At 36.3% G+C, this 24,522-nt stretch overlaps 1 protein-coding gene across 9 annotated transcripts in view; it reads right to left on the bottom strand.

Moving 5' to 3' along the window:
• Positions 1-24,522, bottom strand: part of APC (APC regulator of WNT signaling pathway) — a 107,167-nt gene that overhangs the window by 55,013 nt on the left and 27,632 nt on the right. For 8 of the 9 annotated variants that reach the window (XM_033520537.1, XM_015652873.2, XM_033520541.1 and 5 more), the window contains one exon: positions 14,529-14,681. The exons of the other annotated variant lie outside the window; for it this stretch is intronic. In XM_033520537.1, the coding sequence (XP_033376428.1) occupies positions 14,529-14,663 (135 nt within the window). In that variant the 5' untranslated portion in view covers positions 14,664-14,681. The remainder of the gene's footprint in view (positions 1-14,528; positions 14,682-24,522) is intronic. 9 annotated transcript variants of the gene reach the window in all.

Raw genomic sequence — 24,522 nt, 5'->3', positions numbered from 1 at the left:
AGATGAGAAACATTGCCCCAGAGATTGAAGAAGAAAAGCCTCTGTTCCCAGAGATAAAAGAAGAGAACTTTTGGTTTTTTATGCTAGAACAGTTCATCCTTAAAATAGTACCCCATAAGTTGACATGGTCCATGACAGCAGCTTTGGGAAAGCTGCAAGGCAGGGGAGGGACTTTCACACTGTGAACAGATTTTCCTTTCCTGGGTGATTTGCTGCGACATCAAATCCACAAGAAAATTGTTTCTTGTGGAGAAGAATCCATGGCACGGCAAGAGAAACTCCTCTCCCTGCAAGAACTGATGAAAGACTATTACAGAGGTGGTAACTGATTGAAAATCTCAGGTTTTGTCTCTACATTGTTAGAGGGAAAGAAAAGAGGTTGTAAAGAGAAGAAGTGTTCTGAAGGTTTTATTCTGATTCTTATTATTCTTTTAGTTCTGTTAATAAAGTTTTTTTTATATCTTTTAAGTTTTGAGCCTGCTTTGCCTTTCTCCTAATTCATATCTCACAGCAAGAAATGAGTGCATACTTCTAGTAGGTGTGCTGGCAATTTGAGCATTATCCAGCACATTATTCCTGCTCTAAGAGCCAATATGAGGAGCTAAATGGAGCTACCATCAGCTTTTCCTGCCCTGCCAAATTACATGACTGAGGTATCCAGGCAGCAAGGGACTGCTCTTTCTAAATACTGGCAACAGTTAAACATTAGCACACTGGATTCACCTTGCTCAAATTTTGCTTCAAGTCATTTAGTTTTTAACTTTTAGTTTTTGTATCATCCCCGTTTCCCTCCAACAGCAGATGCATTTTTCTCAAATTAGCTTTTCTGTATTATTCTACATTACTTTTCTACAGTGCCATTGCTAAGGTGACAGTGCTGTGACATCAACTTCTAACTCCATCACAGTACACTTCAAAATCGAAGCTGACAATTCAACAGGCAGCTCAACAAACTAGACAAAGGGTAGAGAAGAAGATACAACCTCTGGGCCAGATACTGGTGTACTGGAAAATGAAGCTGTGTGCTAAAATGACAAGTCAGGGAATTTGCAATTTTACTTGAATATGGAACAGAGAAGTTTTCTGCAATAATCCATCTGGAGGAAACACAGCAAATTATCTGTTACTGTGATAATGAAAATTTTTATTTATTCACTATTTATAATCTCAGATTCAACACTAATGCTGTTTACATGCGTATAGTGCTTTGAAATAGTACTTTTCCACAATAATTTTATATTAAATTTGATATCATGTTTGTTAAAGCCCAAAATAGTCTCCAAGGTTCAATTAGTATCTGTTATGCATATTTCAGTAAGTATTTTAGTAGTGGTTTACAGCATTATTCCAAGTAATTTCTTTACTGACTTAGCAGTACTGAAAAAATTTTTACTGAAAAAATACACAAATGGAAGTCTGTAAGAAAAGGCTGCAAGGTTTTTTCTCTTATTTTAAAGAATGCAAGTCAAATTATTTTAATGGTCACTTACGTATAACCTAGTTTATCTTGCCTGTGCATAAGTACAAAATAATGTTTTTGGAAATTAAACAGGCCCTATGACTCATTATCATTTAAAAGGGTTTCTGTCTTCACATCTCTGGACTGTGAAGTACTAAAGCAGTGTCTATTTTTTGTCTGGTTGGTCTGTTTTATTTTATTGGACTCTGTGAATATAATTCTGACGTAGAACCTACTTGATGAATAATTAAATAAAAGAGCTCAGATCCATCAGCATGTAACTGCAAAACCATGGTAAATAAAAGCACCTTAACTAACAGTAGATGCACCCAGCTAAGTGGTAAGGGTTCCCGTAAATAAAATGGTTTAAGTGCTGTGAATTTACTCAACCTGCTAATAAGGAAAGGAATCACAGAGGAGTAATGCTTACAATGGCAAATTTAAAACCCCAAGGAGTTAAGGAAGTGTATTCAGTTTTTGGGAACTGTATGTATAAATATCAATACTTAGGAATATTTCAAAATATGGCATATGTAAAAAGACATTTTGATGACAAGTCAGGTATGTCTGGTCTTCACTATTCTCTCCCCCCCACCTTTAAACACTAAGCTTTATTACTTGTATTCACTTTGTCATATCTATGTCTTATTCAGTGAAGGCCAAAATAGATTAAAATCATAATGAAAATTAAATATATGAAATTCCAGGATCCAGTACACCAGATATACTCACAGGCCAATTATGTTGGTTATCACTGTATTCATATTTGAGAATAAATCCAGGTTTAATTGCACAAATACAGAAAGTATTCACAATTTCAGAGAGCAATTCAACATCTATTAGTAGAATACAGTATGGGAAATGCATACTGAATAAAAAAATAATGGTTAACCAAATCAGCATTATTTTTCTGATTCTGACTACATTGGTACTCACGTTTTTAACCTGTTATGCTGAAAACTTAACATAAAAATCTCTAACTGAAAATAATTTTGGACCTCCAATGGAGCTGAACATTGTTTCAATTACTATTTAAAAGAGCAGAAAAAAAGGTAACATAAACTAAACTAAAAAAAAATCACTCAAATTCCACAACTACTGAATGTCAGAATTGGGGGGGGGAAGATATCAGAACACTGTATTTTTTTTAGAGATAGTAGAAACTTAAGTTCAAGGATTTACATGACCACATGAACTTGACAGTGCATTAATTCTGTCATACACAGTACAACATTCACAGGAGCTGAGGGAATGTTTGTGATGCCTTGAGAGGCTACACAGAACAGAGGCTAGACAGTGTTAAAGCAATTAAGAAAGTATTTATTAAAAGGTCTTCAAAAATACATCTTGGGCAATACAAAAGCCTGGGCAAGGCTCCACCCAAGATGGACGATGGGCCACATGTTTTTGTAAGTTTTGGTCCATTTACATATTGGGGTAATTGTCCAATTACAGCTTCAAATTAAGAAGTCCCATCCTCCCAGATTAATCTCCTCAATTTGCAGTTATTTATGCTTTTTGGGCCTGGAGCTGCAATGATGTCCTTGGCTCTTAGGCTGGAAAAGGATTGTTTTGTCTAACTACACTGTAAAGAGAACTTACTAATACTTTATATGTTCAAAGTAATATACTAATGCAGTACAGACTCTGGAAAATATGGAAGTTAAAACTTAAGGCATCACCTGGAAGGAGCTCTTTGCTCCTACACATTTTGGTGAATTATGCTGCTGCTTAATCAGGCTTGGTGGAAGCCTTTCTAATTGCCCAAAGTGCCAGCACTGCTCTGGCTGCTCAACCTTGTAACCAGGTCCAAATGATAACACCACCAATGACAGCACTGCTGACTGAGGTCGAACACTGGGGCAACTCAACTTTCAACCCTGCAGAAAAAGGAAAGCATTTCTTATGTGAAATGATGTTGTTCATTTTAATTTCCAACAATATGATTTTCTAAAAGGAAAATATTCACCTGGTGACACCATGCTCAGGCGCTGTCACTTGCTGTAACCACTTACAGAAGACAGCACCAACTTTTTAGTGCAATCACACTGTAAGGTCAACTGAAGTGATTTGATTTTATGCTCAGAAAGAGGGTTGTCTAAAGTAATGGCACTAACTATATATAACATTAGCTCAGTTTCACCTAAATTCCAAAAAAGAAAAGTCAACATAAATTTTCTTCAATTTTCCAGCCAATTTGGATCCTGATAGTAACTTTAGAAATGCAAAGATCTAAAAATATTACTTACAATAGGATCATAAAAAGACACAGACATCCAACAATATAATACCACTGCTGCTTCTTTGCACATTAAATAAATTCACTGATATTTTAAATATCTGTGTTTTGTAGGATGTTAAACTACTTTTTAAGTCATGTGAACTTAAAAAGATGCCTGACTACATTAGTTGTGCAGTCATCGAATACCCAGAACTTCCCAGAATTCATCACTTGATGTAATTTGTAAGAATAATTTCAGCTTATGACAGTTTCTTCCATTAACACATTAGAATTTAACAAGTGATTAATACACATAATTATTTTCAAAATTACTTATATTTTGAGGATCTAAACACTGTGCTATCTCCTGCATTATCTACCATGCTGTCAGTGTTGTAATTCCCTTGTCAGTATCACAAGTGTGACAGTCTCCTTTATGTGTCTTGAGAACACCATCACCTCTTCCCTCCAGAAAGGCTGGAGTGCATGGGGCAGAAAAAAACCCACAAAAAAATCATTCTGCACATAAGCAAAGTAATTTGAGAATGAAGATGCAGGCTCTTATTAGGGGAAAAAAAAATAAATAAAAAACATATAATGTTTCATGTGATTACTGTTTTCCCTTGCAAGACTTCAAAGGTTTAAGTGCTTACATGCTGGGTAAGGATGTGTTGAAATTAAATGAAAATGAGGCAGATAATAAAAGGAAAATACTGGGTGAATTCACACAGCACAAGTAACAGAAGCTGAGAATTTAGCACCTATTTCACAAATATTAACACAGGCAAGGAATGCTACTGCTGAATTAATCTCTTTTCCCTTTATTTGTTCATCAAACAATGCATTTTGAAAAAAAATAAAAATAATAAATATATCATTGCTCTCAGACAAGACCAGCTACTATTATGTACAGTAAGGCTCTTCATACAGGCAGTTAAATACAGCAAATATGAAAAATCAGAAAGCTAGCATGGCTACTCGAAGAACAAAACCAGGTAATACCATATTCTGTCCATTTTCATCACACTTGTTCAGAATGGGATGAATTCAAAGCTAAAAGAAGCTCCCACTGAGAGCAGGGGCATACATGCCCTGCTGTGCCTGTGTAGCCAATCCTTTCGAAGGGACCTGACTTCTAGAGTGTCAGATAGTCCGCTACACTTGTGTCTCCAATGTTCCCCCCTTAATAAGCAGGTAAAATGTTAAATTTCCACATCTAGATGATTGACAACTAATGTACTAATTTTTAAAAATCTCCATTATTTCAGAATACAAAACACAGTTTGGTTACCCTGAAAGTAAATTATTTTGTTAGCTTGTACTGAATGCAATTGGATTTTGAGCACTGTCTGTTCAGTGCTATCTGAGGTGTGTATCTCACAATTCTCACTTAATTCTCCCCTACTAGCTAGGCTGTCCAAATACAGTGCTTCTCATGGGGACTGCAGCAGTGCAACTTCCAGAAGCTGTGACCCACTCATAATGAGACTGCAGTAATTCAAAGAGACACTTTAGCTAAGAAATCCAGCTGACAGAAGATGGAGTTTTAGTTTACTTTTAATAATGTGAAAAAAATAGTATTTTCTAGTAAAAAATGCTCAATTCTTCCTCTAGACTCAATTTCTATAAAGGAGTAACTTCCAAGAGAAATACTTCACTCATTACACAACACTATATGCCTGAAAATATGGATTTAAAAAACTTCCTTTGCAGAAGTATATTAGAAAATAACACTATGTTACACCAGTAAGTATTTTTATGCATCCTGGGAGCATTGAGCATGCTGACTTTGGAAAGTTTTTTTGTAGAATAGGTAAAATTGTATTATAGGCGTATGGACCAACTGGCAAAATCAGGATGATATCATCTGCCTAAAAACTGTCATTTCCTTAATATTTCAGTTTGGAAACCCAAATAAAATGCCTTGTTTGTTTGTTTTTGGGGTTGTTTTTGTTTTTTGTTTTGGTTTTTAACTCTAAACATGAAAAAGAGTACACTCTGTTGTGCAAATTACTATGGGTTTTTTGGTAGTTTACCTCAAATATAAATTTTGTTATTGCTACAAGCAAAGAACAGATCTGCTGGTAAAATTCACTGGAACCAATACAAATATGAATTGCACATAAATTTAATTAATTTATGCTTTTAACTGATTGATTCCCTCACACAGCTTCCTTCTCAAAAGCAGGAAACTTATTACACAAACTCCTCACTTGTTGCTGTATCTTTAGCTGCTCTTCAAAGAACTTGTAAATCCTGCATTTCCCTTTATTGACAGATGGAATGCTCCTTTATGTTCCTGCTTAACGCTCTTCAAAAGTGAACAGCAAAATCTGGGAAATGGAAAAATGTAAAATTCCACAGATGCTGAAGGGTTCAATCTGCAACCTTGGAAAGCGCTTGGGTTAATGTAATGATAAAGGTACACAAAAATTAGGTAGAAAAATTATCAACATATGTTCCTATAATTTTAAGTAAGAATATGTCTTGAGTAATTAAGAAATTATATTAGGTAAAATAGTGAGAAGTTTAAGCTGTGAAAATGTGATTTAAAGTAGGCTAGGGATCTAGAAGCTATAACAGAGGTATGTGTAGGTATGTGACCTATCAGTTTATTGGCTAAAAGATGGACACAGTGCGGCAGAATAAAGCAAAAGTGATAGGTTATTAAGTAGAAATAAGTTTTGTGTTAACTGACTATTGGACCAGAATGTTATATATTGCTGTGTGAGGAAGAAACCTGTGATTTCCTTGAGCTATGGCTGACTTGTTGCTTCTCTCCACACCTTTGAGCCTGATCTCTTGTCTGGCTTACTTAAGCAAGAAATCATCTTAAATAGCATGGCGGTCCCATCCCTCGTATTTCATCTCGACAAAAATCCAGTGAAGTATCAGAGAAATCAAGACAAAGCACCTCTTGTGTGCCAGACAGTGTATGGATCAAAACATGCTTTAAAAGAGCTGTAAGTTTAGAGAAGAAAAACAAGCTCTATTAAGAGAGCAGAGCCTGTAGTACCACATAAACATCTCCTAAGAGCAAGAAGTACAAAAGTCTTAACCCCAAATCCCTTAACTCAGGCCACATCAGCCAGAATGCTGAAAAATCAGTCAGACCATTAAAATGAAGTTCACTCATTAGAGTTGGCTGGAAGCTGCAAGGAAACAATGGACATGGGCAGATTCAACAAAAGCACCTCTTTCTGAGGTACACTCCCTGCATAGCAATGAGCGAATGAAAAGTGTGCTAGAAGTTTCTCATCACTTGGTAACACAAAGGCTAATTAAGGAGGGAAAAATTATGTCCAACTGCTTCAAGTAGGAAGTGAAAAAAGAAGTTTCTTTCACTACAGTGTGTATCCAGGTAAGCAGGATTCTTCTCTGAAGAGCTGTAAAAGCCAGGCATGCACAGACTGACCCAGGATGATGGGAAACAAAAAAATGCCGCAACTGAAGGATGCAGTAAAAGTGGCAACGTATCTGCAACCTCACAGCAGTATTGACATTACAGGAAGATCACAGAATATTTGAATCACTTAGGCTAGGAAAAATCTTCAAGATCATTAAACCCACCACTGGGTTAGACCTACACAAAACCATGTCACATCTACATGTCCTTTAAATACATCCTGGGATGGTGACTTCAGTACTGCCCTTGGCAGCCTGTTCCTGGGCTTAACAACTCCTTCAATGAAGAAATTTTTCATAACATCCAATCATCCCTGGTACAATTTGAGGCCAATTCCTCTTAGCCTGTTACTTGTGAGAAGGGACACATCCCTAACTCACCACAATGTCCTGTAAGGAAGTTGTATAGACTGAGAAGGTGCCCCATGAGCCTCACTTTCTCCAGGCTGAACCTCCCCAGCTTCCTCAACTATTCCTCATATGATTTGTGCTCTAGACAAGAATCAAGAACAGAACAGAGAGCAAACATCATCCTTAACAGTGAGAGAGACCAAACATCTTTCCAAACCAAACTCCTTCCTCTCCAACAGCAGGAACCGAGTGAAGATATATGAACAAAAAAACCTACTGTTCATTTCTCTTCCATGTCATCTCCCCAGATTCCCTCTGGCCTTGACTTGCAGACTTCCTGAAACCACATCTCCAGTGGTTCTACGTCCCATGGCAAAAGCATGATACAAACCAAGTTTTGTTTTGCTTGTTTTCCACTGGCTATCTCACAATGTTATTTGATGTCCTTAGATCGATTATTCAGGAAAACAACTAATTCTCTAATAACTCTCCTCATGACACTTACGATCTTTTATCAGAGGTCAACAATCTTCTTCCCATAATGTTCCCTTTCCTTTTCCTGTGACTTCATCTGAAAAGTCACATTTTATTCACTCATGTCACTTAAGAAAGATTTTCAGATCACTTGATTTTTTTGGCACCTAATATGGTGAATTCTACTAGGTCCTTCCTGAGGAGGTTCATCAGAACAGAACATTCAACTTCTGGATCAGCATGTATTCATCTTGACACAATTATAACAGTTCTGTTTCCCTATTTTTGCCCAGTAATTCCCAATATCAGACCAACTTTGTGGATCCAGACAAAGCACTAACCGTAAAGGGCGCTACATGGAAAAACCCTTTTATTTCTCAGGTATTTAGAGTATCTCTAATACCTCTTTCTATGCTGTTGACATATTAATTCAGTCCTCATGGTGTATATAAAATTAAGGCTCTTTCCTAGAAGCCATGATTCCTCAATGCTTTTGACCATGTATACATTTTATTTGCCATGTATTCAATTTACTCACTCAATAACAAGATTCTTTTTCAACTGTTCACACTCCTGTGTTCATTTTTACCACCAAGAAAATCATCAGTCACACTCTTCTAGCGCACTCTTTTTTCCACATGACTTAAGACAATGTTGAAAAGAAATACAGGTAATGGCAGAAATCTCACTAAGATACTACTGGTCTTCTAAAGTTAAAAAAGACTATTTATTCTGCACTTCATTTTATATGTTTAAGTTGAATAATCATCAAAGAACCAAGAACCTTTAAATTAAACCAGACAGGGCCACTGAGATGTTTTAAGCATAGTAGGAAAATATCCTCAAGTTCTCTATGACCAGCTGCTTGGACACAATACTGGTTTTGGTCCATGAAGCAACTATAATCCATTTTGTTATATCTGACTTGACCTCTTAGCAGAAATAACAACATACCAGACAACTCAGATCTGTCAGAAATCAGATTCTGGAATTTAGATCTGGTAATAATGCTAATATTCTAATGTGCAACAGGATACACTAAGAAATGAATATTGTACTACATTCAGGATTCAAATAAAACATCTCAGGTTATACTTCAGTTTAGTTACTATGTGTAGCCTACTCAGGAACAGCAATTTCAGATCAAATATATCTATTTTAACATTCTCTTCTGAATGGTTTGCTTTCATAGCTTAACATAATTTTTCAGTTGTGTTTTTCTTTATATGCCTTGGTGAAACATTTCACTGTAGGCAATGCCAACGAAAAATCTTTTCTCTGAAGATAAAACAAAAAAAGGAAAAGGCAAGATGCAGCTAAAAACACTCCCTCTTTGCACAGAAATGGAAATGTGGTGTTATTTGACACAGTAAGTATCCCCAGCAAAAAGCATAATTTCTCGTACCGTAGAAGAAAAACTGTTGTTAGATTTCTGAAAATGCTACTGCGAACCTGTCAAATGTATTCATCTACTACCTACCTGAGGAAGTACACACAAAGACAGATGGACACTGCATGTGCATATAGCACATATCAATGTGTTAAGCAGCATGTATCAGAGGTCTCTGTGAATATGCTGAGCTTCAAATTCTAATTTGCAAGCACATGGCTTACCACAACACATTGAACCAAAAACTGCTGTGACAATTAGAATAACATCTTCGACACTTTCTATGTTTTACGACGAGGATCAATATACACTGATGATCAGAGCCAGCTGATCAGAACAAAACAGGTTTTCAAGGTTAAATATCAAGAAGTTGTGGCTAGGCAGACTGTAAGGCCACAAAGTATGATTTGTCAATTCAAAAGAAAATGGGATCATTTGCTTCCCTGATCAGGGAGACATCTGATAAGAACAGTTACTCATTCCTAAAGAGAGAATTGCTCAGTAGACATTTAAAAGGAAACCTTAAATTTAGTCAAGAGGCACAATAATATACCAATAGTATCTGAAATCTTACTCTTAAAAAAGTGTGTGATTAAGACATGAGTATACCCAGCATAAAGGATCAGCACTTTTAAAAGGTTTTTTTTGAACTCTTATGACTTATAGATCACAAAATGCAGCTTCCACGTCAAAACAGGTAAGACAGTTTAGCTAGTTTCTGGAACATTCTGAACATCCATCTTCTCTTTTTTATAGACAAACATAGGTTAACAAGGTCCAATTTGCAATGAACACATTTTCCAGTGTCCCTTTTCTTAAAATGAGACAAACAAGCTACTGTAGTTGCTAAATTGCTAACTTGCTGGTCAATCTGCTATTCCTGATAAGAATTTGTATATTCATTCTTTCCAATACTCATAAAAAGATACAATGGGAAGTCGAATTTGCACATAAAATAAAATGCAACTTAATCATATTTCTACATAAAAGTACACTGTAGTTCTAATATAAGCTTTCTCATAATTTTTTCAAAACCATCATGACAGAAGATATAAACCAGGCACCGTGACATCTTCTATACCATTGTTTTACCTTTGATTCTGCTAATTTGAGTATTACTTCATCAACATCCCAAAGTATGCACAGCACTGAAATAAATCTGGGATATTACACTCTAGAGACTTAATATTCCTTTTGCTACCACATTAAATTACCATAGCTTAATATTTTACAAATTAATTCAGAATAAAAATCCTCAAAATAAAGTATCTCCATCCTTGCATTTTTACGTAGTGAAAATATGTTTTAATCCAACATAATAGCATCACAAGTTTTGTTGTCTGGCTGTCTAATTAGCAGCGGAAACTCCCAAACACCATCTATGTCAAAAATAAATTACTCTCTAGATCTGCAGTGTACACAACCGTAATGGCCTCTCTGGGACCTTGTCTTTTAAACATTAATTCCTTCAAACATGCCAACTAAATAAAACCAAAAAAAAATCCCACAGAAAATCATTAAAACTAAAATGCTTATATGAAGAGAATTATCTGCCTAAACACCACCCTTCACAACACATGAATGAACAGCTCATGATTTTCTGAAAAGAGTTTAACCACTGCAGTTTCTTCATAGTGTATATTTATCTGGTTAGAACATTTCTCAAAAAAATCAACAAATTTGCATCACTTCCAGCAACAGTCTTCCTACTTTATTTTTGATACATGTGGACACAGTGCAGAAGACACTGAATAAAATGAAAAGCCATATGTAGAATAAAATTTTAAGTGCACTACATAAAAATAAAAGACAATGTTTTGTTCACAGAGCATCACATATTTTAAAACTGGCTTTCCTACACATGATATCATGGATTACTAATTTATTATAAAATCAAAGCATTCAAACAGTGAGTGTGGAAATCAATCATGATGTCACTCTTACACTACTTCTAGAGTTCTAGAGGTTAAGGTAAATGTAATTAGCTATGACATAAAAAAAAAAAAACCAACCAACAAACAAAAAATTAAAATTATCTTTAAAGAGAAAATACTTGTCTTTTACAAGAACCAGGCGGGAAAGTCTCACAAAAAGTCTTCTACAAATGAGGGAGACATGTAGGTATATACACAAAGTATAGCTGATACTGGATTATTTCCTGTCTCTCCACAAATATTACAGGTTTTGAATTCAGATAAAACTGTTTGAATTTTTCCAGTGTCCACAGTCTGTGTTTTTTGCAGTTACTCTTAGATCTAGACATTGACACCATTTCTCTTTATTTATGGGCCAACATTGCTACTTCATTGACCATCAAACAGTGTATTTGTTGATTTAGAGAGAACATTTTATCATACCAAACTGCTGTATTTCATCTAACAGTAAGCCAATAAAAACAACTGAATTTCCCAAGTTAGTCATAATACTCTGAGGGATTTCTTTTGTTTGAACAGTTAATCCCTAGGACAACACAAATTAAAAAACAAAGTGGAGATTGTTTTACTGATCATTTTGGCACCCACCATTATCACATTTCTCTTTGTTTATCCATCATGTGTTTTTCTGGTCAGCAAATGGAGTTTTCAGTTTTAAATAAGAGATTCAGCTTTAAACAGGAAATATTCAGACATAGTTCTTATATAGGTCAGTAGTAGTTTATAATAAATACATGTGCAAGATGAGCTCATGCTAAGCTTTTAATTCCCATATGACTACCTTACAATTCTGAAATGGATTATAAAGATGGGGCACACTTACATAACATTTTAACACTGTTACTTCCAAAATCAAATTCTTTAAATATTGTCTTTAAAATGCTCTTCCTCACTACTGCCCTTCACAGTGGATTAAAGAACATGAGGAAATGAGGAGACAAACAGAGCAGCAGTCCAAAGAATTACTGTGAGATGTCCCTGCACTGGGCCAAAGACCAAAATTCACATTGCAAGAACAGGGATGTTTGCCATGGAATCACAGCTTGTTTCCCCACTGCTGCTCCCTGTCTTCTACTAATATCTGGGATTTCACTTGGCAGGACTGGTTACAATGGCTCTGTGACACTTCTGCGCTCCCAAAGGATCATTTTTTCCAAGACATTTGGGAAATTTTTTGACTGCATATATGGTAGCTGAGGGGCTTTCATTCCTGACTGCTCTGGCTCCGCTAATGACTTTGCTTCTAATTATCCCTAATTATGGCACTGCAACCATACAAACCATGCAGCTTCTTTCAGTGCAAAAAAAGCCAACACATACTTTCTCCAAAAGCTTGCAAAACTAAAATTATCTTCCAATTTAAGAGAATCCCGCAGTGATCCCCATCGAACTTTACCCACAGACTCCAATCTGACCCCAAGATCATTCCCACACCATCCTGCAGGTTTTCAAGTCAAATCAAAACTATGTTGTGAACCTTTCCAAAGAAAAGGGTTTGAAACAAACAAGGGAAAGACGTGACTTCTTGGTTCAGGTGCAGGAGCAAATACACCTGAGGAATGAACCTATGGTTTCCTAATAGAACATGATTTTAAAAAAAACCCAAACAAAACTATTAAGTCTGAACAATCTCTCCTCCACCCATCCCCCAAAGTGAAAAGAAACACACTGAGTTTGATATTTAGGTTGTAGTTTTTCTGGCATTACATTCCTTAGATGTAGAACAGAACTCTGCAACAGAAAAAAATTAGACCTCTACTCTGGGTATGTTCATAAGCACAGAGGAGTGCAATAGAGCTACTTTCTGTCTGGTGGTCTGCCAGATTTAAAACACATAAAGCCATTCTACATGCCAAATTAATGCCCTAGAGTCCAGCTTGTACAGCTGGACTGTCTTTAGGTCACTGGAAATTTAATTATCTGCACAAAACCTAGAAAAACCTCAACCAAACAACCAAAAACCAAAACACCCCTATATGGATGAAGAAGGGGGAAAAACACATTTTTAGTCTTCTTTTGTAAAACAAGCAGGAAGATCATCTTGTCCCTGCTCTTCCCCTTATTTTAGACTGCACTGACAGGGAGTGGAAGGGAGTTACTGAAAAATTTATTGTAATATTATCTTAAGAAAAATAATTTAAATAACAGAACTAGATTTCAGGCATGGAACTCAGCAAAGAAACTTTTTTTTCTATAGCTGCCAATGACAACCATTTCAAGTAGCTGAGGTAGAGGACTATAATTTCCTTTTAATTTAGGTAGCAACGCCATTTTCACTTTACACTGCAATGAAAGGATTAAATGTATCTGTTTTTCATGTGTTTCAGAAGGGAGAATTTTTCTTCTCACAGTGAGTATACAGTCTACATGTTGGAGGAGAAGAAAACTAAGTTCAAATATTTTTAATTGCTATATTAATCAAATTACCATATTTTAAAAATTAAAAATTGGTTGTAAAGGATCAGTAAGTCTGTCACAAAAGACTGGGAAGCAAGGAGATGGGAGAAAAAAATGTTGCTTCATATTTAGAATATGCCTACCCTATATAGGAGTATACACAGAAATGCAAAAAATTTCTGAGCCCTTCTAAACTGAGGTACCAAAAGCAGACTGGTTTTGCTAGCTGCTAGCAAAAAGCAGCAGAATTTGTCAACTTAGGAAGAGCACTGCCTTAATGCAGCTCTAAGGCTTGCAAAATTCTGCCTTGTTCAGTATCATGGATCATACAGATGCAGCTGATGGCATATCTTCCTGATTAAAATCCATCTAAATTCCACTTGAGCCTAGTGTTTGCTCTTGGATGGGTGGCTCTGAAGGCCCACACTTAGCCAGCAAACACCAGCAGGAACAGATCTGGGTGAATTTTTTTAGTATTAATTTAGGCTTTGGGAAAGACTGGAGAACTTGTCATTTTATGTTAAAAGGAACTTCTCCTGTTGTGACCTTAAATACTGTAGTTATAGTAAACCCCCAAATTTTTAAAATTACCTGAAAACACTGAAAACCTATAGTGTTTCCCATGTTTTCAAGAGCTGAACAATACTTGCTTTGTCAGCACTCCGGACTTCCTGCTAGGAAGTACGGTAGCACTAAAATGATAGTGCTTATCACAGCATGCTGGGAGCTGTTTTTAGAAAACAGTTTTGAAATTAAAAAATAATAATAAAGAAACCTAGCTTTGGTAGTTTTTTTTCTTTACACAGCCTGGAAAAGGGCTTCCATAGGAATCTAAAAGCATAGAAAACTCTCTGGGCAGTTCCCAGAAACCCCACACAGGCACAGAGCTTGCAATACCTTCATAGTGGACGCCTCGGTTTCCAGTTTTGTGAGGTGATTTGAGTTATCCTCTAGCTCTTGCCGAAGGTTGGAGTTCTCCATCTTTAATGCCTCAACTTGCTTTAACAATTGATCATATGAAGCTGCAGCCATCCTGGGCTACCCTCAGCCCTTAAAAAGTAAGAGAAAATATTAAATTTAAGCATATTAGAAAAAAACCCTTCACTACCCCAATGTATCTAACCACAAAATCATCTCTCTCTCCCATTTACCACATGGCTTTCTAAACATTTAATTTAAATACATTATACCAAACTATTAATGGCTAGAACTAATGCCAGATGAAGACTTTTTTTTCCTGTGGCCTTCCATTTGGTACGCATGATTAATCAAATGAAAAAAGCATCAGATATTAGGAGAAGCTATAATACAAGAAAGAAAATCACTGCATCACACAAAAGCATCTTTACTACTGGCACTTCAGTTTCAACATGGAGAAACTGCAGATAATAGACCATATGTAGTAATTTTTGGATAGATAACAAGCATCCTCACACATATCCAAAAGATGCTGACTGCCTACTTATTTTAGGAAACGAATGGTAGTCACAGATGTTCAATGCTCCTAGAATAGCACACACTCTGAGGGAGAAGCTATATGAAAGGAAAGCAATAAGTATTGGGGAATTTTAACTGAAAAAAACTCCACATCATCAAATGTAGTAAATATGTAGATATTTTGTAAAAATATCCTTCAAGGCACAAGATTAAAACAAATTTATTTCACACAAAGTGGTCATATTGCACTGTTTAATTTAAAGATGAAAGGCTACTCTGGATATCAAGGCATCCCATACTGTTTTCAGTAAAACTGTAACACAGTCCCAGAACACCACATACTCAGCCATTATAAAGAAGAAAGTAACAAATACTTCCATTTCAATTATAAACTACAAATTGTCCCCCGCTTTCCAAACCAAAAGCTGGCAGAGTTGTTAATCTAACAACAAAAGTTAACTAAGATGTGGCTAATGAATGTTTGAAGCCCTTTAGAATTAATGCTATCCATTTCTTATTCATCAGCCATTCCAGAGGAAAAAAGGAAGCCTAGCACTCCATGTAACACAAGTTACCCTTCCAATGTAATTGCAGACATTTCCTAAGTATGTGGTCTGTAACTCAGAGGAAAATAAAAAAACATACAGGGCAACATTTGCTTTCATTGTTACTGCAGTGCTTCTGTAAAGGTGAAACAATTAAAAGCAGTCATTTAGCATTTTCATTGTAACCTCTGACCAAACTTTGACCTTACTGCTTGTTTAACCCCTAATAAAACCAACTGTCCTCTTCCAGTGAAACTCAATTGAATTATCCAGTCTACTAAAAATTAGTCTACTAAAAATTATGTAAAATTATTCAAAAGTGGCTTAGCTCCTCAGTACAAATTTTGAAAACTGTGTTTAACCTTTCTAAATTTAAACTGAACAAAATACAAAGAAGAGTGTACATCACTGAAGACAGGAACAATAACAAAAACTGTAGTGCATTTGATATGACTGGTTCATTTCCTTTCCAAGCACCTGCCACCAAAGACAGGAGGAGGAAGACACCTGACACTTACCAAATCATGACTTCCATGAATGAAAAGAATCTGCAACATTTATTTTTCAAAATTTGATGATGCTTTACTGAAGACCTCATTTTTGAGACATAAAGGCAATCTGAAATAAATACTCTACAATGTGAATCCTGTGATTTTACCATCAGGCTGTTTCACCTAAAAGGTTGAGTCTTGTCAAGTAGAGTTGCAGCAAAACCAAAACAAACACACAAACACCAAAACATCAGTCAGGGCAAACTGCTTCTGTTACATTTAATATATACTTTTATCTATTAAGTAACAGTTTCCACTATTATTAAAAAAATTAATAGCTATAGTTCGCATTTCAGAACACTGCACACACAAGCTCAAGAAAAGGCAGACAGAGGTGAAGAAGAATGGAAACTTTTTCCCATTAATTTTCATGAATTACTACTATATTGTAATATTGAGTTTTCACTGATGGTGATCAGTAAAATCTATCACATTTATTCATCTACATGTGATTTACAGAAGCTGTTGTGTGCCACATAGAACATGCATTTTGTCTCTAGATAGATGAGACTATCTTTTTGTCCCACTGCTATAATTCATTACTAATATGAAAGGACAGGTAATAATAAAAAAGTTTCCAGTTTTTCCATTTCCTGACAATTTTTAGGAATTCTAACCTACAGATTAGAAATTTTGAACCATCAGCCCCATTAACAAGATGTACACATACAACAAAGGAAATGGAGAAAAATGGATGAGGTGGGGAGCTATGGTAGAAATACATAAATTACATAGCTCTGGTACTTTATATGCATAACAAACTTAGGTATATTTTTGCTAAATGAGTAATGATCCTGAATGGGAGATTTGGTTTGGCTTTCCACCCTTCTGATCTAAGTTCCTAAGCTTCCTTTATCCTTATAACATGAAAGTAGGATGTCACCACTAAGAGAAAGTATCCTACCTCAGACAAGGACTCACCTTTGGAATTCAATACCCTCATGTAAGAGACACCCAATTATACAAGTGTCAAGCTTTTTGGGTTTTCAGATAAAAAAAAATAGCGAGATGATTATCACAACCAGGGTAACCCAAAACTTTTTTTTTTAGTAAACACATGCCCAAAGGAAGCGACACTGCCAGCACAGCTGTGACGAGGTGAACAAAAAAACTGTATATGTAAGGAGCAGTGCAAAGACATCAAGATGACACAGGGCACTGCTGAAAGGCAAATTATTGGGCTGGAGGCAGGCTGTCAGCAAAGTTCCCCAAAAACTAGACTGTGACAGGCATTTTTAAATGTTTCATTATTGACTTTGGCACAAGAAGTGGCATCAAAACTTGCTCCTATAAATTCAAGAGGTTGCACAAGGTCAGAGGACTCCATGTCATACACAATGAATTTGATGAACTGAGAAATAAAGCAGTAGAAACAGGGTAGAATTGCAGAGCATAGCGACACAGGGTCACTGACAGGAATCTCAACCTGGAGTAGTGAAGACTCTCAGCAGTCAGCCTGCAGGGCACTGTGTGCTGCCAATGAGACTGGCACAAGGAGAGCAAACACCATCCCTAGAGTTATCAAATCTTTTTACAAAGAGATGGATAAGAAAAGTGAGTTTAAGTGGTTGCAGAGAAAGATGTGATCAGGGGATGAGAGAGTATCTCAGAAGAAATTAGACAAACAAACCTTGGCTGCCTTGGCACATGAAAGGCTGGAATGACACAGGCATGCTTTGTTATTAGGGAGTGAAAAACACTGAAGAGGGAGAACAATATTTATGTTAAAACACAATACAAACACAGAACAAATGGGTGTAAATAGGTCATTTATCAACCTAGGCTGGCAACATCTATTAGAACTTGTAGTTCAGCAGGATCCTTGCCAAGCACAGTACACAGGAAGGAGCCAGACTTCATGGCTCAAGAAATCCAATCTTGTATTCCTAAACTTCAATACAGACAAACACTGTACTTATTTTTGATATCTCCAAGATACTTGCTGATTCTTCTCCTGAAATAATGTAATGCCAAAGTATTTCACAAAATATACCATTATTTAATTTTAAAACCAGGGAAACTGACAAACGTAATGTATGACCACAAAGCAGCTTAGGCTTTCTGATGCTGAACACTGTGTCATCTCTCAAGCACGTGATTTGTAGAGTGAAATCACAGGGCTCCATTACACATAAGCTGTTCCATGTATGAGATAAACTCCTCAAAATTAAAATTTGCCTGTCTTCTGAAAATATGTTTTTACCAACTACCTCAAACTTGACAGATCAGATGAAAATTCAGGTCCCAAAACAATCCTTGGAATTATGCTCTGAGTAAAAAAACCCCAAAACTTATAAATTAAAAATAATTTCTAAATTATATATTATACGTTTTCTAAACACACAACCATCAGTGTAAATAGAAACTGACTGTACCATTTCATTGCCTTCTTGAAGTTTCTCTGTGGTTAAATCACTTGCCTTGAGGAAAGAGTTAAACTCTGGACCCTCTTGGCCAGACAGGTTTCCTAGCCCCAACCCACCTCATTTGGAGCAGAATTAACCAGCCCATGGAAAAACAAGGAATACCTTAGACATGGCCCACTAATCTGAAGCTCTACCATGGCACATGCAAACATGTTCAACACCACTAGTGTCAGAATCAGTTGGATCAAAAATAAACAGCCCTTGTTTCCCCCTGTAGGAAACCACCAGAGTGAGGGAGAACAGAAGAGAAGGGAAGAACTCTGACCTCCAGAATCCATTTCACATTTCACCCAGCCCAAGGGAAAATGCATCATAACCCACTTTTGTGAAATTCACTATTATGCTTCAAGTCAAGCTCCCTTTTACACTCTTAAGTACATTGTTTCTTCACAAAGTGGTCATCAAAGGCAAGAATAGATCCTGAGTTCTCTAGATTTACTTTGATTAAAAACTATCTTGGAATACAGAAACTTTGGAATTCAATACCCTCATGTAAGAGACAGCCAAAATCTAGCCGTGCTACTTCTATATTTCTCATCACTAAGAAGCTTCTTCTCCATCTCCATCTCCCATCAAAGTAAGGTGAAACTGTGACAAGAAATTTCACGCTTTACTGAATCAGCACTTTCATGAACATACATATCGAAGAGGAATTTCAAGCTGGATAGAACTCTTTTATGCACTAAAATAAAAATTAAAGAGAAGCCTAAATTTATGCAAACCTACTGTTAAGATTTAGATATGCATTTTCCTATATTAAGGTAACTGTACAAGTAGCCACTGCCCAGACAGGAATTTACATACACCCATTTTGATCTCAAATCCCAAGTGATAGGAAAAAATGTAATGTTGCCTGAAAACTTAGAATTTCTTAATTTATCAGAGCCTTCCTCTTTGAAATCAGCAAGCATACATATATACTCAATATGCCCTGAAGAGGTTCTACTTAAGAACCCCAACAACTTGTCATATATTAAATCTCCTTAGGAAAATATTTCAGACACCTATTATTGCTTTTATCCATAAAATTTATCAACACTACCATCACATTCTACAACCACCAAAAAAGCAGATTTACTCCCATGCTCTGTAACTCAGATTTTTCACAATGTTGCTTGTCTTCTTAATGTAAAAAATTTAACTCTACAGGTAGATATAACATATCTGAATACTTATGAATTTTGATATTTTTAATCTTCGGATTCAAATTTTTATTTTTAATTTTTTAATCTACATTTAAATATTGATTCTCTACAAAGTTCATGAACATCTAAAATATAATTTAGTAAGGCTGGGAAGAACCATCAACTCTGATTTCTTTCTACATGCACAAATTCTATGTAACTCTTCAGTCCGGAGCCCAATATCTTGTCCTTGTTATTCTTTACCATTCTATCAATTTTTGCCATTCATGTATGGAAATGTGTCTAATGAGGAGTTGTTTCTTCAAGGGCACAATACACTGAATTCAGGGAGGAAATGCTGACTGTCATGATATTTTTCCAATTAATTTCTTTAAACTATCTTTAAAACAGATTACTTCTAAGCACTAGGCCTACAGGTTCTGACTTGAAGTGGTTGTGGCTAGTGGTGGGGTGGCTGGGAGGGCTGTGCTGGTGTCTCCCAGCTGTCTGCCCCACCCATCTGTGCCTGGTTCCACGGAGGGAAGAGGGGAAGGGCTCAGATACTCAAGTGGCAGCTGCTAAACCACTGCAGATTACTGCTCCACTGCCAAGGTAGTCTGAAATAGGTGTCAGTTAAAGTTTACTGTGCTGGGTCATTAGCCACAATGCCTCAGCAGCTGTTGCACAACTGTTTCCAAAAGAAGAGCAAGGCTGACAGGCAGGGCCAAAAAATCCAGCACAGCTCTTCCAAGGTGAGTTCCTTAAGTGGACCATTTTTATGCAGCTTCCTTATCTATACACCTATAAGAAAGAAGCATGTGGGGGTTTTGCTCTTCTTATTTTGAACATATTAAACCATGCCAATTTGCATTAGTTCAATTTCTCTGTTGACTGAATCCTGTATTGCATTTTCCATTATTTTGTTTGAAGCATGCCTTCAGGTTTTCAGCTCTGGCAAAATACCAGCACTCCAAGAGCTGTGTTCAAGAACTTATCAAAAATGAGTATCACTGTTTCAGGGATTGTCTTATCCATTTCAGTTTGGGCAAGCTTTCAAGGTTTGCCAATCTAAAAATGTTTATCCTTCATTGGCACTGTCTAACTCTCTCCTTCCCTACTCACTGAAAAATACTCCACTGGACTCATAAAATCATAAAATCCCAATCATGATTTTATGATGGGGATCTCAGTCATAAAAGCCCATTTACTCTGATTCTCTCCAAACAGCAGAAAAAATGTTTCTGCCTTCTCCAGCACTACACTGAAAAATTATGTTATTTCCATCTGGTCGTAAGTCCATCCTTTACTAGAATGGCCTTTGCTGCTGGCACATTTGATCCTCCTATCCCCAACCTAATTTAAGAACAATCCCCAAAACTTGGAGCCAGGAGCAGCTGAAAGGGAAGCCATTTTGTTTGGGATCTCTTCAGCCGGGCAATGCAGGGACACAAGTATAATGAGCTATCTGGAAGTGGCTTTGAGTGTGGTTACAGACAACTAAGAAAATACTCAGCCCAGAATGGAAATTGCCCATGAGTGGAGCAGCAGATTTGTGCATGTTCTCATTTCCTCTGCTTCAGCACACTTAGGTGATCAGAGATGGAGGGAGGAGTATGAAAAACAATCATCACAGAAAACTGCTCTTCATCCAGTTTCTTTCAGCAACAAGAACTTTGATAACAGAAAATTAACTGCCAGTTATATAACACTACTCTTTTTAATAAATTTCAAAGGGATAACATTGAAAAAAATTGATAACAAATCATACCAAACCTCTAGATTACATGTACTGTGGATTCCTGGGGTTTTCAACCGTGTAAAAAAAAAAAAAGCAAAGGCCAGATAAAGAGCCATTACTGTTATTAGTTATTCTAATACAATTTATGAAAGTGTCCCTTTAAAAGATTTTCTCTAAACTTCAGTTGCATGAAAAAGATTTTAATTTTAGTTTTTCCAGGCACCTCTGCATAAAGGCTATTTTTGTGGACAGCACACTAAAACACTCAAATGTTACTATACCTGACCCTCCTAAATCCTTTTGAGTGGGGATTGGGTACAGACTTGTTTATTGTGTTAAATTATTTCAGAAATTAATTCATAATTTGGCAAGACCTTTCAATCCATCATATTTTGGCATACTTTTGTATATTCAATACTCTGCCCGTACTCACCAGCCATGAACAGAAGCATAATATGTTCATCTTAACCAAAAGTCACAAGTGATCCATTTTCTCAACATTGCGTAAAATACCATGAGGAGAAGGAATGAGAACACCATCATCTGAACTCTCGTGTGTCTCATTACATGCCAAGTATGATAAAGGTCAAGTGTGTGTTTGTGTGAAAAGCAGAAATGACTTAATGTTTGGAATTTCACTAAAGAATCCTAACAATAAAAAACTTATTCTTATCAATACAAAAAGAGTAAAATCCAGAAATCATATGTTTCATGCTATGAACTATCAAATTCAGCTTCTTTACACTGCCAAAAAAATTCCCACTTCTTCCTTTATAATTCTGGGCTGGAAAGTTCCTTTGCTGGTTAGTCATGCTATGTTCCAAATATGACTGAAAATCTGAAACGTGATTTGCATTTAAATACTATATTGGACACAAACCACTCTAGACTTCATTTGAATCATAACTTACGTTGGATCAGGAATGATTCACAAGCCTGAAAACTCATCCTTCAAGGTGATCATCTTTGTTATTCATGACTAATTGTGTATGCCCTCACTGCACATGACCTGCTCCTGTTTACCTTTATATTTCTCATAATCTTTAAGGATTCAGTTCTAGAAAGTTCAAGCTATTAAAAAGTCTGAGACAAGTATTTCCTTTCCTATTTTACCTGAAAATACAAACTCAAAACAATTAATGTGAAATAAATCAGTTGTAATTAAAAACATTATACATACTATAAACAAAAATCTATTATAAAAATAATTTACAATAAAAAAGTATTTCTCCATCTTGGACGACCTATCAGGGCCATCTACAGGGTTCCCTTCAGCACTTTTAAGGACCAGAAGACCATTTGTCTCGCAGGAAATGTATCAGCACCTGATCACACAGGTGCTGCATGAATTTTGGAAAATCATTAGCGGAAACTAGGTCTTTGTTGACAATAACTTACCATCACAGCACATCATTAGTAGTATGGCCTATTTTAAACAGGATTTCACCACACTGATAATAAAATAATTTACCATATGTCATCAACATAAACATTTTACCAACCAAATTAAGATGCATATTGAAATCCAGTATAAGTATTTAGAGATCAAGGGAACCAGTTGTAGCCACATGCATTTCCAACTTGTGCTGTATTATTCCATGCTGATATAACAACTGCATACTGTGACAAGATGCATCAAGAACATTTATCATAACCAAGTATTTTGTTTTCCAGGGATGATGTTGAGGAGAGCTTGCACCCATAAATAATTTAAAGTATTATATTTAAAAGGGATCTTTTATTCAAATTAGCATTTTAAGAATAACTTACAGAACTACTACAGTGGTTACACTGAATTATACTATTTAAGAGTTAAAAAGGTACAGGAAGAAGCATCACCATAATAATCATCATAATCACTACTGTGCTTTTGTCACCGTATTTTAGGAAAAAAAAAGGGGTGCATCTTCTGTTTACTTTAACATTTAAGCAATTGTAACAAAGACTCAAAATGCCACAGCAGAAATACTTAGTATCACAAATTTACCTTTTGAAACCAGTTATTCCAAATAGTAAGTTCTCAGGTGATGTTTTAAAATGTAATACTATCCAAAGCCTCTCTTACTGATTAAGACAGAGGATTAATGATTCTAAAAAAAATGGTATATATAGAAATTGTTTCGAGGGGATGTATAAAGCACATATTTAAACTGAAACTCTTCTTATTCTTTTTTGCACATCACTGCATTTAACAGTGAGAAGGAGAAAAACATTTTAACAGTTACTTCATGTCTCCTTAAAAATACAGAGGAGTCTGGTTCCAGGAAATGGCTTTCAGTATACATGCTTATGTGTACTTTCAAAGAACTGCAATCTTAACAAAATACTCAGAAATCTATTACCTGCATTAGATAACACAAAAAAAAGAACCAAATAGTAAAAAGACAGTAGGGAAAAAACCCCAAAACATTAAGAAGCATTTTCAACAGAAGAAACAGCAGAGGGTGGAAGAAGTACTTAAAAATGGAAACAGATCTATATAGTGCTATTCACGTATGCACTGAAATTTACTGAAAATACTTCTATGCACACTAAGAAGCTATGTTTCTTGCTACGCCTTTAAAAGGCATTTTTCAGGGTATGACTCTCCAAAGCAAGTCAAAACCGGGCCCTACTGGTCTTCTGAAGAAAATCCTATCAAACGAAAAATGCCCCTTACAGCCCACATACAAGGTCCTCCATGCGAGTCAACAGGAAGAATATTGTATTTTGACATGAGACCCGAACAGGATGAAATGGTCTGGCAGCATATGTGTCCTCCAAAAATCTCCACACATTTTTGCAAAAGCAAGGAGCGCTCTGCTAGCAATGACCTAATTACTAGCATAAAAGCTGCGTATCTGACAAAGGGGAAGAAAGGACCCACTGCTTCATACATAATTTATTAAGATTTCCCACAGCATTCAGGTTAAGTCGCGGACCCAAGCACCTCTTTGTGATGTTAAATAAATCTGTGAGAAGTCAGCGGATCCCAGGGCGCGCCGAGGGCGCAGCGCTGCCCCCCGAGCGCTCCCACCGGCCACCCACCCGCGCGTCCCCCGCGCTGCGGCAGCGGAGGCGCCGCCGCCGC

This window comes from Parus major, chromosome Z (assembly GCF_001522545.3).
Source record: "Parus major isolate Abel chromosome Z, Parus_major1.1, whole genome shotgun sequence".
NCBI lineage: Eukaryota > Metazoa > Chordata > Aves > Passeriformes > Paridae > Parus > Parus major.
The sequence above is the reverse complement of the archived record's forward strand: the minus strand, read 5'-3'. Positions and strand labels throughout refer to the sequence as shown.